General features: G+C 56.7%; 1 protein-coding gene across 1 annotated transcript; it reads right to left on the bottom strand.

Moving 5' to 3' along the window:
* Positions 1 to 96: 96 nt before the first annotated feature.
* On the bottom strand, positions 97 to 10,365 carry FANCG (FA complementation group G). Its single transcript, XM_038742502.1, has 15 exons — positions 10,254 to 10,365; positions 7,122 to 7,332; positions 6,427 to 6,517; positions 5,206 to 5,337; positions 4,895 to 5,085; positions 4,589 to 4,760; positions 4,369 to 4,499; positions 4,130 to 4,276; positions 3,904 to 4,055; positions 2,274 to 2,340; positions 1,183 to 1,460; positions 940 to 980; positions 704 to 847; positions 462 to 597; positions 97 to 296 (listed from the first exon to the last, which is right to left on the bottom strand). The coding sequence occupies exons 2-15, from the start codon at positions 7,182 to 7,184 to the stop codon at positions 188 to 190; spliced, it is 1,854 nt and encodes a 617-aa protein (XP_038598430.1). The 5' UTR covers positions 7,185 to 7,332; positions 10,254 to 10,365; the 3' UTR covers positions 97 to 187.
* Positions 10,366 to 13,885: the final 3,520 nt, after the last annotated feature.

Below are 13,885 nucleotides of genomic sequence, written 5' to 3'. Positions count from 1 at the left end.
GGCCCAGCCCTCTGCCAGAGAGGTGGGGAAGACGCTGCCGCCGGGCGGGATGGACTCCAGGGATAGGGCAGGGGCGTCTCCCCTCCCACAGCCGTTCCCGACGGTTCCTCTGGAGCTCCCTCTTCCTTATCCACACTCCTCCCGGAGAAGGAGGCGGCAGTCCCGCCGGGTGGCCGGGGATGGGTGGCTAACGGCCGGCGGCTTGCGGCGCGTGGGCCCGCAGCTCTCCAAGAAGGGGCTCTTCCGTCGGGAAGCGACTCCAGCTCAGGCAGGAGACCAGGTACAGGGGGAGGCGCCTGCGGGATCGGGACGCGGGGATTCGGAGAGCCGCCGGGTCCGGCCAGGCCCCCCCTTCCCCCAAATCCGGCTCCGGCTGGGGTCGCGGGCCCTCGCCCGGGGTGCGTGAGGTGAGAGGGACGGCCCCCGGCCTCGCAAGTCCCCCGCCCGACCCTCAGCCTCACCTGTCCGCCGCCCGCTGGCTCTCCGCGTCCGGCTCCGCCAAGGGGGCCTCCAGCTCCCGCCACCGAGCCGCCGCCTCCTGCCTGCGGTTCAGCTTCCAGAGGGCCCGGACCAGGTGGAGGGCCGTGTCCCGGTTCCCTGCGCCAACCGCCCCGGCGTCAGCGGGGGTCCGCGCCCGCCCCGGCCCCACATCGCCGCCTCGGAAGGAGCCCCGGCCCGGGGCAGGACGGTCCGGCAGGCGTACCTGGGCACACCTGCGCTCCAAGGAGGAAATCCTGTAGGGCCTGGGCCTCCCGACCGTTCTCCAGCTGCTGCGTCCCTCTCCCGATCAGCGCGGCACCCCGGAGCTGCCGCAGCGCTTCCACCTCCGGGGGGGATTCCTCCGACCCTGGGGGTCCCCCGAGACTCAGAACCGTGACGGGACGGGGGGCTGGGGGAGAGGAGGAGGGTGGGAGACGGGGAGGAGAAACGGCAGCTTACCTCCGTTCCCGAGCTGCACACGGAACAGGAAGCCGAGGCACCTGGGGGAGAAGCCGGTTAAAGTCATTTCCCCAGCGGCTCCGGGCGTCCCTTAGATAGCGGGCCTTCCCCGCCGCGGAAGCACAAGGTAGGCGCTCAATAAATACGACTGAACGAAAGGCCAAGGAAGCCGACATCGTCCCCCATCCTGCCCCGTCCGGCCTGGGAGGGGTGGGGGGCGGCGGGGTGGGGAAGGGGACTCACTGGGTGAAATAGGACACGGCTTGCTTCCAATCCCCCAGGACAATCCAGGCCTGGCCCTGGAGCAGGTGGGCGGCCGCCGCCCACAGGAGGCGGCTCAGTGGGTCCTTCGCCTCCTCCGGGATGGCCTCGGGGGTCTCCAGCCTCAACGCCGAAGGGAGCCGGCCCTCTACGCGGCCCAGGAGCTCCGCGCACACGGCCAGGGCGGCCCGGGCTCTGCCTGCCTCGACCAAGGCAGCCGCCGCCTCCAGGAAGACCTCGGGGCTGCCGGACGGAGAGACCTGGCAGAGGGAAGCAGGAGAATTGGGAGGCGGGAACTTGGGCGACTCCACTGGGCCTCCGTCCCCTCGCCCGGAAAATGGGGATTAAATACTTCTAGACCGCGAGCCCGTCGGTGGGCAGGGATCGTCTCTATCTGTTTCCGAGCTCTGCGTGTAGTAAGTGCTCAAGAAATGCGACTGAGTGACCAAACGCCTCTCCTCCCTCCCCCTTTTCCCGCGTCTGATGGGACAGCACTGCATCTATCTCGTCGGCACAGAGTAAGTCACACCACAGTCGTCATCCTCGTTGTTACTACAAGGCGGGAGGGATGGGGTGACGCCTCTCAGGGCCAGATTAGGGCTGCCCCCGCTCCCCGCCCCGACCCCTTTTCCGCAGGTCAGGGCGAAGGGACGCTGCCCGCCTGGGACCGGGGCCTTGGGTGCCAGTCGGGGACGGGCTAAGCCGGCTGAAGGCCCTCGTAGGGAGGGATGTGAGCCCCTCGTGGGACAACCTGATTACCTTGTATCCCCCCCACCCCTCGCTTACAACGGTGCTTGGCCCATAGTAAGCGCTTAACAAATGCCATCGTCAATTAATTCATTAATGGGGGTGGTAAACAAGGTGGCTGAGGAAGGAAAGCCCTGAGGTGCGTCTCCCCACTGGGTCTGCCCCGCAGCCCTGAACTTTTTCCTCCCCTGGGAGCTTCGGTTCCATTCTCCACCCAAGCCTCTAAAAGGACAGCAGAAATCAAGCCCCGCTCCCCTCGGCCTCCGTCACCGGGCGGTCGGTCCGCCGCGCTTTCCCCCCCCGTCCCGCCCATCGGGCCACCCTACCTGCTGCTGCGGCCCCTCCTGCAGCAGCGCCAGCAGGTCCAGGTAATGCTCCGAGGCCTCCTCCGCTCTGCACACAGATCCTGGGGGTCACCGCAGGCTGGGCCCAGCCGGACCCCAAGCCCAGGCAGCCACGGGGGGGATTTTTGCGTGCGTGCTTGTGTGCATGGGGATGTCTCTCAGGAAGGAGAGAAGAGGGGTGGGGAGGCCCTGCCAGCCTCAACGGTGCGAATGGTGGTGGGGTGCTAGGAGCAAGGAGGTCACAGGCAGGGAGGAGACGGGAGGGCGAAGGAAGCAGGAGGCCCGGCGGGTGTCGGGGCAAGTTGGAAGAAAGTGAAGAAGAGGAAAAAGATGAAAGGAATGAAGGGGGGAAATGGGGGAAGGGAGAGAGGGAGATGAACTGGAGAGGATGAGGAGGGGAGGGAGTTGGAAAGAGAAAGGGAGGGAGGAAAAAGACGAAAGAAATGAAGGGGGGAAACGGGGGAAGAAGGGAAGGGAGAGAGGGAGATGAACTGGAGAGGATGAGGAGGGGAGGGAGTTGGAAAGAGAAAGGGAGGGAGGAAAAAGACGAAAGGAATGAAGGGGGGAAACGGGGGAAGAGGGGAAGGGAGAGAGGGAGATGAACTGGAGAGGATGAGGAAGGGAGGGAGTTGGAAAGAGAAAGGGAGGGAGGAAAAAGACGAAAGGAATGAAGGGGGGAAACGGGGGAAGAGGGGAAGGGAGAGAGGGAGATGAACTGGAGAGGATGAGGAGGGGAGGGAGTTGGAAAGAGAAAGGGAGGGAGGAAAAAGACGAAAGGAATGAAGGGGGGAAACGGGGGAAGAGGGGAAGGGAGAGAGGGAGATGAACTGGAGAGGATGAGGAGGGGAGGGAGTTGGAAAAGAAAGGGAGGGAGGAAAAAGACGAAAGGAATGAAGGGGGGAAACGGGGGAAGAGGGGAAGGGAGAGAGGGAGATGAACTAGAGAGGATGAGGAGGGGAGGGAGTTGGAAAGAGAAAGGGAGGGAGGAAAAAGACGAAAGGAATGAAGGGGGAAACGGGGGAAGAGGGGAAGGGAGAGAGGGAGATGAACTGGAGAGGATGAGGAGGGGAGGGAGTTGGAAAGAGAAAGGGAGGGAGGAAAAAGACGAAAGGAATGAAGGGGGGAAACGGGGGAAGAGGGGAAGGGAGAGAGGGAGATGAACTAGAGAGGATGAGGAGGGGAGGGAGTTGGAAAGAGAAAGGGAGGGGTGATGAGAAAAGTCTGAACCCAGGGGAGGCTCTGATTATCTTTTGCCTACCCCAGTGCTTCGGACCCGAATGAGCACTTCATAAAGTGCTTCGCAGAGAAGCAGCGTGGCTTAGCGGGAAGAGCCCGGGCTTGGGAGTCAGAGGTCGTGGGTTCTAATCCCGGCTCCGCCACTTGTCAGCTGGGTGACTCTGGGCCGGTCACTTCGCTTCTCTGGGCCTCAGTGACCTCTTCTGGAAAACGGGGATTAAGTCTGGGAGCCCCACGTGGGACAACGTGATAACCTTGTATCTATCCCAGTGCCCGGCACATAGCAAGCGCTGAACGCACGCCATCGTCATCGTCGTAAATATCCGAAGAGGGGAAAGAGTAGGGAAATGGAGGCAGGTGGAGGAGGGGGCCCTACCTCCTGGCCTGGAGATATCTGCGGGCAAGCAGGCACTTGACCTCCCTCTTTTGCAGGGGGGCGGTGGGGCGGGGCCCCGGGACCAGGAACTCCACGCAGACGAGGCAGCGGAGAAAGGTTGGGCCCCGGGGGTCGTCCGGGACGCTCAGGACCTGCGGGACGAGGGACAGGCTGCAGCGGCCCCCGGCGCGAGTGCGGGAGCGACCCCTCGGCCCCCCGTACTCACCTCCGCAAGCAGCTCCAGGGTCTCCAGCTCGGCGGAAGCGTGGCCCCGCTGGCGATGGAGGGCCGCCGCCTGGTAGAGCGGAGCCCCTCCGAGGGGGTCGGCCTGCAGGGCCCCAAGCAGGAACCGCAGCGCCGTCTGGGGCCGGCCCTGCGGAGCCGGGACGGGACCGTGAGCGCCGGGCGGGGGGCGGGGAGGGGACCCCAAGGTCTCCGGGGGCTGGGGGGACCCCCTCCCGTTACCATGCGCAGGTGGCAGCGGCTCAGAGCCGTGTGGATCTCGGCCAGGACGCGGCGGGAGCACGGGCCGGCGGCGGCTTCCTGCAGAGCGGTCAGCGCCTCGGACGGGTTCTCCGCTTCCAGCGCCTGCAGCCCTGCGGTGGCCCCCGGAGAGCCCCCGCTCGCACGAGTTGACCCCGGGGGGCTTCCCCGGCCCTCCGCCCCCCCATCCCCGGGTCCCGACCGTGGCGGAAGGCGGCGGCCGTGAGCATCGCGTCTCTCAGCTCCCGGGCCCCCTGCGCGGCCAGCGCCGCCCGCGGGTCCTCCCCGGGGGGCTCCCACCGGGCCAGCAGCACGACGAGCCGCTCCGTGTCGCTCCCTCCTCGGGTCGCTCTGTCTCCGGGCGGGGGCTCGGCCTTCCGGGGAGTCGCGTCCGAGGAGCCGAGGCGGGAACGGGAAGAGGCCCGCCCGGCCCCACGGTGGGAAGGGGTGTGAGCGGCGGCGGGCAGGAGAATCACGACGCCACCCCTTCCCCGTCCCGGCCCCGTACCTGGCCGGGGCTCAGCCTTCCAAGCAGGTCGGCCGCTTTCCCCGGGTGGTCGGCGGCCAGCCAGAGTGCCCCTTGCAGACCGGCTAGACGGTGCAGAGGCAGGAACAGCTCCGGGGGCGGACGGGCCCGGAAGACGGCCTCCCACAGCTGCTGGGGGTCCCCACTGCTGCTCTCTCCACGCGCCTCCAGGACTGGAAAGCGGGCACACGGGGAGGGAGAGAGGGGTCTGGGCCACGGACGGGCCCCCCACCCCACCCCAGCCGGCCCGCGGCCCCCTCCGTCCCCTCGGTGGGGTCCCCGAGGGAACTCACCCCGCTGTGGGCCGATCCGGATCCCGTCGCCGTGGTCCCGGGTGAAGCCCCCAGCCAAGCCGGCCCCCAACACCAGGGCGTTGTAAAGGACGGTGATTTCCAGGGGGAGTCCACGGACGGTCCCGGGCAGTCCTGAAACCCAACCGTGCGTGGCCGTCTCGGTCTCTCCCCTCTTCCAGGGAGCACGCCCGAGCCCAAGGGCTCCGATTCCCAGCTCGGAAGTCCGAACCTCCACCCGGCCCATCTTCCTCAGGAAGCGGAGCCCTCGGTGCCCGCAGACAGCGGGTCCCAGACGGGGTAATGAGGGGCTCTGAACTCTGTGCTGCTGCTTCTTTTTAAGCGCTTACTATGTGCAAAGCACCGTTCTAAGCGCTGGGGAGCTTACAAGGTGATCAGGTGGTCCCACGGGGGGCTCACGGTCTTCACCCCCATTTTACAGATGAGGTCACTGAGGACCAGAGAAGTGACTTGCCCAAAGTCGCACAGCTGGCAATTGGCGGAGCGGGGGTTTGAACCCATAATAATGATAATAATAATAATAATGGCATTTATTAAGCGCTTACTATGTGCAAAGCACCGTTCTAAGCGCTGGGGAGCTTACAAGGTGATTAGGTTGTCCCATGGGGGGCTCACGGTCTTCATCCCATTTTACAGATGAGGTACTGAGGCCCAGAGAAGTGACTTGCCCAAAGTCGCACAGCTGGCAATTGGCAGAGCGGGGGTTTGAACCCATAATAATAATAATAATAATAATAATGGCATTTATTAAGCGCTTACTATGTGCAAAGCACCGTTCTAAGCGCTGGGGAGCTTACAAGGTGATTAGGTTGTCCCACGGGGGGCTCACGGTCTTCACCCCCATTTTACAGATGAGGTACTGAGGCCCAGAGAAGTGACTTGTCCAAAGTCGCACAGCTGACAATTGGCGGAGCTGGGATTCGAACCCATGACCTCTGACTCCAAAGCCCGGGCTCTTTTCACTGAGCCACGCTGCTTCTTGGGGGCAGGGTGGGAAGGCGCCGGGGAAAGCTCGCTGTGGGCAGGGAATACGTCTACCCGCTCGGCTATATCGTACTCTCCCACCTGCTCTGTAGGAAGCGCTCAACAGGTACCACTGACTGATCGGAAAGGAGGGAGGGGGATCACCCCCGGAGCCGGGGTTAAAAGTCCTGCCCCAGGTGCGGATTCCCCGGCCGAGCCCCGGGGAGGGAGGGCACCTACCCTGAATCTCACGGAGGAGTCTACTAAGGGCCAGGTGGCTCTGCCGGGCAGCCTGCTGCAGGGCGCAGTCGACGGCAGTGTGCTGGGCCTCCTGCAATCAATCAATCAATCAATCAATCGGATTTATTGAGCGCTTACTGCGTGCAGACTGTGTGCTTTTAGACTGTGAGCCCACTGTTGGGAAGGGACTGTCTCTATATGTTGCCAACTTGGACTTCCCAAGCGCTATAGTCCAGTGCTCTGCACACAGTAAGCGCTCAATAAATACGACTGACGATGACGTTGCGTGGCCTGGTGGCTCTGGCGACGATCGCGGTCACGCGGCATCCCAGCGAACGATTTAAAAAACACCTTAACTTCTCCGTGCCTCGGTTCCCTCCTCTGGGAAATGGGGATGAAGCCCGTGAGCCCCACGTGGGACAACCCGACGACCGTGTTTCTATCCCATCGCTTAGAAGGGTGCTTGGCGCCTAGTAACGGCTTAACAAAGGCCAACGTTATTATTATTACTAAGGGGAGATCATCATCATCATCGATCGTCTTTATTGAGCGCTTACTGTGTGCGGAGCACTGGACTAAGCGCTTGGGAAGTACAAGTTGGCAACATATAGAGACGGTCCCTACTCACACAGTCTAAAAGATGGGCTCAGCAAAGGGGCTGCAAGCAAGGGGTGGGTAGGGGATGGGCCACGCACCTTCCACCGGCTGATTACCCGGTCGTTCTCCGCTCTCCACCGGCCCAGGCAGCCGGTCTCCATGGAAGGGGCCGGCGAGGGGCCCGGCCCTGGCCCCAGCGTGTCGCCCAGTGTTGCCGCCGGGCCCGGGGGTCTCGCAACCGGTGTCCAGCCTTGGCCCTGCCACCGTTCACTCTCAACCTCCACGTCCAAGTCCGGGCAGCGAGGGGACCTGGGCGAGGAATGATAATAATAATAATATTTGTTAGGCGCTTACTATATGTATACACGTTAGTACATATTTATTACTCTATTTTACTTGTACATATCTATTCTATTTATTTTATTTTGTTAGTATGTTTGGTTTTGTTCTCTGTCTCCCCCTTTTATCATCATCATCATCATCATCTATCGTATTTATTGAGCGCTTACTATGTTAGGCGCTTACTATATGTATATATGTTAGTACATATTTATTACTCTATTTATTTTACTTGTACATATCTATTCTATTTATTTTATTTTGTTAGTATGTTTGGTTTTGTTCTCTGTCTCCCCCTTTTATCATCATCATCATCATCTATCGTATTTATTGAGCGCTTACTATGTTAGGCGCTTACTATATGTATATATGTTAGTACATATTTATTACTCTATTCATTTTACTTGTACATATCTATTCTATTTATTTTATTTTGTTAGTATGTTTGGTTTTGTTCTCTGTCTCCCCCTTTTATCATCATCATCATCAATCGTATTTATTGAGCGCTTACTATGTGCAGAGCACTGGACTGAGCGCTTGGGAAGTACAAATTGGCAACATATAGAGACAGTCATCATCATCATCAATCGTATTTATTGAGCGCTTACTATGTGCAGAGCACTGGACTGAGCGCTTGGGAAGTACAAATTGGCAACATCTAGAGACGGTCCCTACCCAACGGTGGGCTCACAGTCTAAAAGGGGGAGACAGAGAACAAAACCAAACATACTAACAAAATAAAATAGAGTAGATATGTACAAGTAAAATAAATACGTAAATAAATAAATAGAGTAGTAAATATGTACAAACATATATCCATATATACAGGTGCTGTGGGGAAGGGAAGGAGGTAAGATGAGGGGGTGGAGAGGGGGATGAGGGGGAGAGGAAGGAAGGGGCTCAGTCTGGGAAGGCCCTTTTAGACTGTGAGCCCACTGTTGGGTAGGGACTGTCTCTAGATGTTGCCAACTTGGACTTCCCAAGCGCTTAGTACAGTGCTCTGCACAAAGTAAGCGCTCAATAAATACAATTGATTGATTGATTGATGTGCAGGCACTGCTCTAAAGGCTGGGATAATAACAATAATGATGGTATCTGTTAAGCGCTTACTACGTGCTAAGCACTGTGGGCCAATTGTTGGGTAGGGACCGTCCCTATACGTTGCCAACTTGTCCTTCCCAAGCGCTTAGTACAGTGCTCTGCACCCGGGAGGCGCTCAATAAATACGAATGAGTGAATGGATGGATGGATGGGGAGGTTACAAGGTGATCAAGTGGTCCCACGAGAGGCTCACGGTCTTAATCCCCCATTTTCCAGATGAGGCCCAGAGGAGTGAAGTGACTTGCCCAAAGTCACACAGCGGAGCCGGGATTTGAACCCACGACCTCTGACTCCAAAGCCCGGGCTCTTTCCACTGAGCCACGCTGCTTCTCCTAAGATACAAGGCAATCAGGTTTTGCTGTCCGTCTCCCCCTTCTAGACTGCGAGCCCGCTGGGGTGTAGGAACCGTCTCTTTATATTCTATTTATTTTATTTTGTTAGTATGTTTGGTTTTGTTCTCTGTCTCCCCCTTCTAGATCGTGAGCCCACTGTCGGGTAGGGACCGTCTCTATATGTTGCCAACTTGTCCTTCCCAAGCGCTTAGTACAGTGCTCTGCACACAGTAAGCGCTCAATAAATACGATTGATTGATTTAGGTTGCCGACTTGTCCTTCCCAAGCGCTTAGTACAGTGCTCTGCACACAGTCAGCGCTCAATAAATACGATTGATTGATTTAGGTTGCCGACTTGTCCTTCCCAAGCGCTTAGTACAGTGCTCTGCACACAGTCAGCGCTCAATCAATACGATTGATTGATTTAGGTTGCCGACTTGTCCTTCCCAAGAGCTTAGTACAGTGGTCTGCGCACAGTAAGTGCTCAATAAATATGACTGATTGATTTAGGTTGCTGACTTGTTCTTCCCAAGCGCTTAGTACAGTGCTCTGCAGACAGTCAGCGCTCAATAAATACAACTGAATGAAAGGTTGTCCCACGTGGGGCTCAAGGTCTTCATCCCGTGGCTCAGAGAAGCAGTGTGGCTCAGTGGAAAGAGCCCGGCCTTTGGAGTCAGAGGTCATGGGTTCAAATCCCCGCTCCGCCAATTGTCAGCTGTGTGACTCTGGGCAAGTCACTTCACTTCTCTGGGCCTCAGTTCCCTCCTCTGTAAAATGGGGATTAATCAATCAATCAATCGTATTTATTGAGCGCTTACTGTGTGCAGAGCACTGTACTAAGCGCTTGGGAAGTCCAAGTTGGCAACACATAGAGACGGTCCCTACCCGACAGCGGGCTCACAGTCTAAAAGGGGGAGACAGAGAACAAAACCAAACATACTAACAAAAGAAAATAAATAGGACAGATATGTACAAGTAAAATAAACAAATAAATAAATAAATATAGTAATAAATATGTACAAACATATATACATAAATACAGGTGCTATGGGGAAGGGGAAGGGAAGGAGGTAAGATGGGGGGATGGAGAGGGGGATGAGGGGGAGAGGAAGGAAGGGGCTCAGTCTGGGAAGGCCTCCTGGAGGAGGTGAGCGCTCAGCAGGGCCTTGTACTTCCCAAGCGCTCAGCACAGCGCTTTGCACACAGTAAGCGCCTTGTCACCTTGCATCCCCCCAGCGCTTAGAACAGTGCTTTGCACATAGTAAGCGCTTAACACCATCATTACTATATTATCATCCCCATTTTACAGATGAGGGCAACTGAGGCACAGAGAAGTGGCTTGTCACTCACTGCCGCATGGATTCCAGCGCTTGGAACAGTGCTCTGCACATGGCAAGCGCTTAATCAATGCTATCATTATTATTATTATTATTAATAATTTATTTATTGAGCGCTTACTGTGGGTCGATTCGGGGGATTGACTGAGCGCCTGTGTGCGGGTGGCACGGAAACTTGGAAGCCCGTCGTCGGGTAGGAACCTGTTGCCCAACTGCCCTTCCCAAGCGCTCAGTACAGTGCTCTGCATGCAGTAGGCGCTCAATAAATAGTATGGAATGAATGAACAGGCCAAGACAGAGCCCGGGCTACGGAAAGCGAGAGCGGCCAAAAGAGCGGCGGCCCCCATCCCCGAAAAACTACACCTCCCAGCATGCTCCGCGCCCGAAAGACTACACCTCCCAGCATGCCCCGCGCCCCGTCCCCGAAAAACTACACCTCCCAGCATGCCCCGCGGCGCGGCCCGCCGGCCTACTCAGTCATTCAGTATTTCTGAGCGCTCTCTGTGCCTGGAGCACTGTGCTAGGCGCGGGGGACGCAGTAGGCGCTCAATAAACAGTATGGAATGTCCTTTATGTCCTTTTTGTTTCCTTTCAGAGTGTGAGCCCACTGTTGGGTAGGGACTGCCTCTATATGTTGCCAACTTGTACTTCCCAAGCGCTTAGTACAGTGCTCTGCACACAGTAAGCGCCCAATAAATACGATTGATTGATTGATTGATTGATTGATTGAATGAATGAGCAGGCCAAGACAGAGCCTGGGCTACGGAAAGTGAGAGAGGCCAAAAGAGCGGCGACCCCCATTCCCGAAAAACTACACCTCCCAGCATGCTCCGCGCCCCGTCCCCGAAAAACTACACCTCCCAGCATGCCCCGCGGCCTACTCTGTCATTCGGTTTTTCTGAGCGCTCTCTGTGCCCGGAGCACTGTGCTAGGCGCTGGGGACGCAGTAGGCGCTCAATAAATAGTATGGAATGTCCGTTATGTTTCCTTTTAGACTGTGAGCCCACTGTTGGGTAGGGACTGTTTCTATATGTTGCCAACTTGGACTTCCCAAGCGCTTAGTACAGTGCTCTGCACACAGTAAGCGCCCAATAAATACGATTGATTGATGGATTGATTGATTGAATGAACAGGCCAAGACAGAGCCTGGGCTACGGAAAGCGAGAGAGGCCAAATGAGAGGCGGCCCCATCGCCGAAAAACTACACCTCCCAGCATGCTCCGCGCCCCGCCCCCGAAAGAACTACACCTCCCAGCATGCCCCGCGGGCCGCGGCCTACTCAGTTATTCGGTTTTTCTGAGCGCTCTCTGTATAATGATAGCATTTATTAAGCGCTTACTATGTGCACAGCACTGTTCTAAGCGCTGGGGAGGTTACAAGGTGATCAGGTGGTCCCACGGGGGGCTCACATATCTTAATGCCCATTTGACAGATGAGGTAACTGAGTGACGACAATTGGTGGAGCTGGAATTTGAACCCATGACCTCTGACCCCAAAGCCCGTGCCCTTTCAATCAATCAATCGTATTTATTGAGCGCTTACTGTGTGCAGAGCACTGTACTAAGCGCTTGGGAAGACCAAGTTGGCAACATATAGCGACGGTCCCTACCCAACAGTGGGCTCACAGTCTAGAAGGGGGAGACAGAGAACAAAACCAAACATATTAACAGAATAAAATAAATAGAATAGATATGTACAAGTAAAATAAATAGAGTAATATACATATATTCCACTGAGCCACGCTGCTTCTGTGCCCGGAGCACTGTGCTAGGCGCTTGGGAGGCTACGACATAATAATTAGAATAATAATTGCGATATCTGTGAAGCTCTTGCTATGTGCCGAGCACGGTTCTAAGCGCTGGGGGAGATACAAGGTGATCAGGTCGGACCACGTGGGGCTCACGGTCTTCATCCCCCATCTTACAGATAATAATAATAATAATAATAATAATGGTATTTGTTAATCGCTTCCTACGTGCAAAGCACTGTTCTAAGCGCTGGGGAGGTTACAGGGTGATCAGGTCGCCCCACGTGGGGCTCAAGGTCTTCATCCCCCATCTTACAGATAATAATAATAATAATAATAATAATGGTATTTGTTAATCGCTTCCTACATGCAAAGCACTGTTCTAAGCGCTGGGGAGGTTACAGGGTGATCAGGTCGCCCCACGTGGAGCTCACGGTCTTCATCCCCATTTTCCAGATGAGGTCACTGAGGGCACAGAGAAGTGAAGTGACTGGCCCGTCACACAGCTAAGTGGAGGAGGCGGGATTAGAACCCACGACCTCTGGCTCCCAAGACCCCACGGCCCTTAGGTATAGATCTGTAAATTTACTTGTATTTATTTTTTTATTTTATTTGTACATATTTATTCTATTTCTTTCATTTTGTTAATATGTTTTGTTTTGTTGTCCGTCTCCCCCTTCTAGACTGTGAGCCCGCTGTTGGATAAGGACCGTCTCTATATGTTGCCAACTTGTCCTTCCCAAGTGCTCAGTACAGTGCTCTGCACACAGTGAGCGCTCAATACTGTATCGCCCACCTCCTGATGCAAATGGAAAATGGAGCTTTGACAGCCAGGTGGGTGGCAAGTCAAAAAACTCCCTTCTCAGGCCAAAAGCTTTGCAGGTGCTTTAAAGCCCGGCCAAAAAAGCGGCAGAGGCTTTCACATTCTCATAAGAAATCTTCCGCTCTCCTTTGCTTACTCATCCCCAGCTTTCCCCATCTCCCGGCTCCGCTTTCCACCCTCCGAATTGTGAGGGTCCCTCACGGCTCGGTCCTGGGTCCCCCTCTTTTCTCCATCTACCCCCACGCTCCCTCAGAGTGCCGGATTCGGATTGCGCTTTATTCACTCCCGCCCACGGCCATACAGCATTCACGTCCCCGTCTGTCGTTTAAAATTAAACATCCGTCTCCCCTTCCGGACTGCACGCTCCTCGTCGACGCGGAACGTGCTTACGACTCCGTTGTCCCGTACTCTCCCGAGCGCTCAGTACAGTGGATAACGATGATAATCGCGGTACTGGTGAAGCCCTTACGAGGGGCCAGCCACGACACTGAGCGCTGCGATGGACGCGAGCGGATCGGGTTAGACGCAGCCCCTGTCCCCCGTCTCAATCCCCGTTTTACAGATGAGGTAACCGAGGCACAGAGAAGTGGCTTGCCCAAGGTCCCGCGGCAGAGCTGAGATTAGAACCCACGACTTTCTGCCACACCCTGCTGCTCCCCCCCGCCCACGGTAAGGGCTCAGTAGATACGATTCATCGATCGATGTCAACTGTGGCGACCAGAGCACCTCGCCCCCAGTCAATCGATGGTATTTAATAATAATAATAATGGCATTTGTTAAGCGCTATGTGCAAGGCACTGTTCTAAGCGCTGGGGGGGATACAAGGTGATCAGGTTGCCCGCGTGGGGCTCACAGTCCTCATCCCCATTTTACAGATGAGGGAACTGAGGCTCCGAGAAGTCACCCAGCAGGCACGTTGGCGGAGTCGGGATTCAAACCCATGACCGCTGACTCCAGAGCCCGGCTCTTTCCACTGAGCCACGCTGCTTCTATTGCTCTATTTACCGCAAAGCGCCGGACCACGCGCTCGGGAGAGTGCAATACGGCGGGGTGAGCCGACACGCTTCCCCGTCATCGTCACTTGATGGCAAGTGACCAGAAAGAGCATCACTCACCTCAATCCAAGAGGTGACCCCGGAATGGGTTTTGGTGGTCAGAGGGCCAGGAAACCTCCTGAAAGCCT

This window comes from Tachyglossus aculeatus, unplaced genomic scaffold (genome assembly GCF_015852505.1).
Source record: "Tachyglossus aculeatus isolate mTacAcu1 unplaced genomic scaffold, mTacAcu1.pri scaffold_12_arrow_ctg1, whole genome shotgun sequence".
NCBI lineage: Eukaryota > Metazoa > Chordata > Mammalia > Monotremata > Tachyglossidae > Tachyglossus > Tachyglossus aculeatus.
This window is presented reverse-complemented; position numbering and strand designations above follow the sequence as displayed.